Source organism: Tupaia chinensis, unplaced genomic scaffold (assembly GCF_000334495.1).
Source record: "Tupaia chinensis unplaced genomic scaffold, TupChi_1.0 Scaffold000161_3, whole genome shotgun sequence".
Classification (NCBI taxonomy): Eukaryota; Metazoa; Chordata; class Mammalia; order Scandentia; family Tupaiidae; genus Tupaia; species Tupaia belangeri.
In genome coordinates this window covers 833,656-838,337 of record NW_006159634.1, presented here as the reverse complement: position 1 = coordinate 838,337, position 4,682 = coordinate 833,656, and the positions used below count along the sequence as shown (strand labels likewise).

At 53.8% G+C, this 4,682-nt stretch overlaps 1 protein-coding gene across 1 annotated transcript in view; it reads right to left on the bottom strand.

The window, feature by feature from the left end:
* The window catches only part of CCSAP (centriole, cilia and spindle associated protein), a 25,430-nt gene extending 21,037 nt beyond the window's left edge, over nt 1-4,393 (bottom strand). Inside the window, exons 1-2 of the mRNA XM_006146022.3 lie at nt 4,327-4,393; nt 58-402 (exon numbers count right to left, since the gene is read on the bottom strand). Coding sequence (XP_006146084.1) covers nt 58-402; nt 4,327-4,393 — 412 coding nt within the window. The remainder of the gene's footprint in view (nt 1-57; nt 403-4,326) is intronic.
* Between the last annotated feature and the right edge of the window lie 289 nt (nt 4,394-4,682).

Genomic DNA, 4,682 nt, shown 5'->3' with positions numbered 1-4,682 from the left:
GGAGGCGCCCTGGGGAGCAAGGCATGCATGCACCGACTGGGTGGCCGGCGGCCTTACCTGCTTCGTGCGGAGCGAGCCCGGCCCTGAGCCCCAAGCCCCGCGGCGCCAGCCGGTTCTCCGCGCCCCGGCCCGTGACGCGCGTGGCGCAGCAGCTAAAGCACAGCCGGCGTTCCCACGCGCTTTTCTCCCGAGCAAGATGTCGCCGAGAGGCGGGAGGCGAAGGCGCCGCCTCAGTCCCGGGAGCAGACGCCTCCCCCGCGCGCTCCCGGCCCCCGGCCTCCGCCCAGCTCCGTGGGGGCGGCCGCTCGGGTTCAGAGGGCAAGGCGCTGGGACGCAGGTGCCTCCGCAGCCGTGGGGGCCAGGCACCCGTGACCCAGCAGGCGCTGCCCCAGGCGCCCCTCACTGCGGGAGGCGTCGGTTTGGCAGGGAAATCCCTCTGTCGAGTGGAGGAAGCAGCCCCCAGGCGGTGGTGAGAACCCCCCTCCGAGACTCCGTCAGCCCCTGAGCTCCGGCTTCCTCTCTGTGTTCGCAGACTTGTCTCAATGGCTTTAACCGATTTAATATTGTAGTTCAGTTCCTTTCTTGTTTACGCCCCACAGAATTTTTTAAAATACTGATTAAAACCACGTCATCGGGTCACCCTTGCACAGGAAAGCGCGAGGGAGTCCGTCTGTTGCGCAGGAGTACACAAGGTTGCCCTCTGGTGCTACAGTTTCAAAAGCAACCCCCACCAGCTCCTCCTTTTGTGAAAAAAAGCCTTGATACAGTAGCTACAAAAAAGATTCCCGAAGAAAGAAACAAACACAGCAGTTAAAAAGCAGGCCAGAGCCCTGAGGGCATGCTGGGCTCGGGCCTCCACCCTGGGGTTCCCAGGCTTCGCCTACTCTTTTCCCTCCTGTGTGCAGGTGCTGATCCGCCCCATCACAGCTGGCTGATCCAGAGATGGGCACTGGCCAAGTGGGATGGGTGGGACTGTCCTGACAGCTGGAGGTTGTAGTTCAGAAGCCCTTAGCACCCCGGGTGTCATGGACAGCTTTTTCTAAGCCGGAGCAACATGGTCACTGGCTTCTGAGGTCCCCACAGAGGCCTGACCTTTTCCTTCCTGGTTTCCGGTGCTCCATCTGCCTCAAGCAGACTCAAATGCATTCTCCCTTTGTTTAAGCTGGTCAGGGTTGGTTTTAGATGTTTGTAACAAAATAACCTTAAAGATACTTAATAATGGGGGGAAACAATGTACAGTTTGCCAACAAATACAGGCCACAATCTGTGTGTTTTGCTGCATAATTCGCTCCCAGTCCTAGTGGTCTGACAGGAAGATGTCGTATTTCTCACACTCTGAGGGCTAACCCAGCAGTCTCTGCCTGTTTCCCTGTGGCCACTCATATCATGTACCCAGGTATTCAGTGTGTGGGAGGCGGGGGGTGCTGGGCAGGACAGCTCCAGGCTGGCCGTGCGGCTGGCTGTGGGCTGGGCTGTCTTGGTTGTATGTTCCAGCCAGCTAGACTGGCCCTCTGGAGATCACTTACATCTCCTGGGATCGCGAATGATTTGGGTTTTGTCTTCTTGTTTCTATTTTCCATAATTAAAATGTATGTGAGCACTTCAAAAAGTTATTGGAAATGCCTATTATCAAAAAAAATTATGCATGGATCTCAAAATTTATTTGCACCAGGACCAGCAGATGTTGTAATGGTTAGGTCACTGGGCTCCTACACAGTCAACCACAGTTTGAGTCCCAGACCAGATGGTTCCAAACTCATGCCAGGCATGAGTGCATGCATGCCCCAAACTCTCAAGAGGAGAGAAGAGGAGAAGGGATTATGGCGTGACCATCCCCCCTGGGGGGTGATTTCTCACTTTCTGTCTCTCTGTCTCTCTCTCTCTGGCAAGCCCACATGCCCTGTAGCAAAAATCTCTCAAAAAAAAGGTATTTGCACCAAAATAAACTCATAGTGTAATTCCATTTTCCATGAACTTTGTTAAGTCGTTTTGTGTTACTGCTATCCCAATGTCTAAAGGCATTATAATGTCACGATTTACCACTTGCAAGTGGCAGGAAACAACTCCAAGTAGTTTAAACAGGAAGGCTGTTTATTGGCTCAGGCAGAGGAGACCCAGGAGTTCAGTGGCTGTCCCTGGGGCCCTTTTTCATTCTACTTTCCTGTGGAGAGCTGGCGTCTTCTTCCCCTGGAAAGGAACTTCATGGGGCTGGAGAAAGTGCCTCTGTGATCTTAGCTGAGGACCATCAGGGAAACAGAACTTCCTGGTATTCCAGTTACAGAGCAGTCCTTGGCCACAGGCCCAGCGGCTGTCAAGGGTGCGAGATGACATGATTGGCTGAGTCCAAGTCACACCCATCCCTGCAGGTGGGGAGAGGGTGGGAGGCGGGGACTGCCAGCCCCAGGGGGCCAGGAGGACCCACCAGAGCACTGGCAGACAAAACGACATATGTTCATTGATGTATTTGTCTTTAAATCGCAAGAACAGGATGGGCAAGACTGGATTTGACTGCACTGAGGGGTGAAAAACCCCTGGGATGTGGTTAGCTGTACAGAAATCAAACCCAGTGGTAAGCAGCGTCTGTGAGGTTGTATTTCTGCATCAGAGAAGGTGAACGACCCTCTGGAGGACTCCCCATTCATGTTGCCAATACAGACAATGATGTCTATTTGTCCTGCAGGTGGGGCAAGGTATAATGGTCACGAGTGTCACCAGCTTGGGGGATGTTTCTTGAGCAAGAGGGAACTTTTACAAAGGCGTAAGGGGCCCACAGGAGGAATGGAGGGGTGAAATGACCAGACATCCAGGAGGTCTAGAGGCCAGGCTGCAGGGCCTGGCATGAGCAGGGGAGGGAGGCTGCCATGACAGAGATCAGGGAACTGTCCTAGTCCATTTTTTTGTCACTAACTAAATACAAAGACTGGGGGGACCAGCAGTTAGCATAATGGCTATGTCGCTGGACTCCAATGTAGTCGACCGCGGTTCGTGTCCCAGACCCGGTGGCTTAAACTCACACCGGGCGCCTGTGTGTGCGTGCCCAAGATCCCAAGAGGAGAATGGAGGAGAAGGGATTGTGGCGTGGCCATCCCCCCTGGGGGGTGATTTCTCGCTTTCTGACTCTCTGTCTCTCTCTATCTTTCTGGTGAGCGCACGTGCCCTATAGCAAAAACTTCTCCAAAAAAAAAAGGAAAAAAAAATAAATATAAAGACTGGGAAATTATAAAGAATCGAGGTTTAGGGCCAGCCCGTGGCATGGTGGTTAAGGTGGCTGGATCCCACATGCCAACTGCACTGATCAAGTTCCAGACCTGGTGGCTTGAGAAGCACTGCAGGCACGTGTGCATGTGTGCCCACATCCGAAATGGAGGAAGAACTGCCATGTGACCGTGTCCCGTGGGGAGGGGGTGCTTTCTCACTTTCTCTCCCTCTGTCTCTCTCTTATGTCTCTCTCTCTGGCATAAATTTTTTAAAAGAAAAAGAGGTTTATTTGGCTCACACATTTGGAGATTCAAAGTGGGTTCTTCCTCTCAGACCCGTGCAGCCGCTGGCACGGGGTCCCGCCTGGTCACACGGAGCAAGGCGTGTCCATGTCGTCTGTGTCATCGTGTTCTCATGAAGCCGCCAGCAGTCCCTGGTGAGGCTGCACCCCGGTGATCTGACCTATCCAAGCCACCTCCCCACGTCGCACCGTGTTTAATACCATCATGGCATCAGTTTCACCCTCCCAGCGCTATTCCAAGGTGTACCAAATTCTAACATATGCATCTGGGGGGAGGGGACACATTCAATCCACCACAGGAGCCAGTAGAAAGGAAGGTCTGATGCTTGAGTCCAGAAAGATAAGAGAAAAAAGCAGACATTTGTGACACAGGCAAACCGATTCAACATAAGAAAACCTGCTAGTGACCGGGTCTGGCCCACAGAGGGGTGGGCTGCTGGCGGGGACAGGCAATCCCAAGGCCATCGGTGCAGGGAATGCTATGCCTCCCTGCGTGGATGAATCCCTTCGCTTTCCCCACAGCCTTTCCACCCTAAGCTCTGACACCGTCCTCAGGTGTGTTTGTGCCCCACCCCCTGTCCTGTCTTAGCCATCCAGACCCCAAGGCTTCCTCGGCCTCACTCTTCCTTCCCTGTAAAAGGAGGCTGTTCTTTCTATGCCTGCTCTGCTCCCACCCCCCTGACTCCCACCCTCCCACCCTCCTGACTCACACCCTCCTGAATCCCCCCACACTCACAGAAAGGGGGACCCAGTGGGTCTCTGGCTGGAATGCTGACATGAAGACCTAGTTTCTAGGACAGCAATGGCCACAGCACTGAGAATAGTACCAGTGTCCACAGCTAATGTTGTCAGGGTGGGCACCGCTGGGTCTAGAACCCCCTCAAAGCTCCACATGATGTTTCAGACCTCCACACGGCTCTGGAAGCCACCCCAGCAACTTTCAGACGGGGTTCTCCTTAATTAGCCAGAGTTGGTGCCCAGGCCATGCAGGTAAGCACTTTGCTACAGACATTGGGCCCGCCTGGCTCTGTCCTTGGGCGGGCTTCCAGCTTGCTTGGTAGCTTTCTATGCCTCCTCCTCCTCCTTCTCATTTTATTATTTTTTTAAGTTTATTTTTTCCATAAGCAAGAGAGAGAGAGAGACCCAACAGGTCCCCATGCCACGATCCAGCCCCACTTTGGCC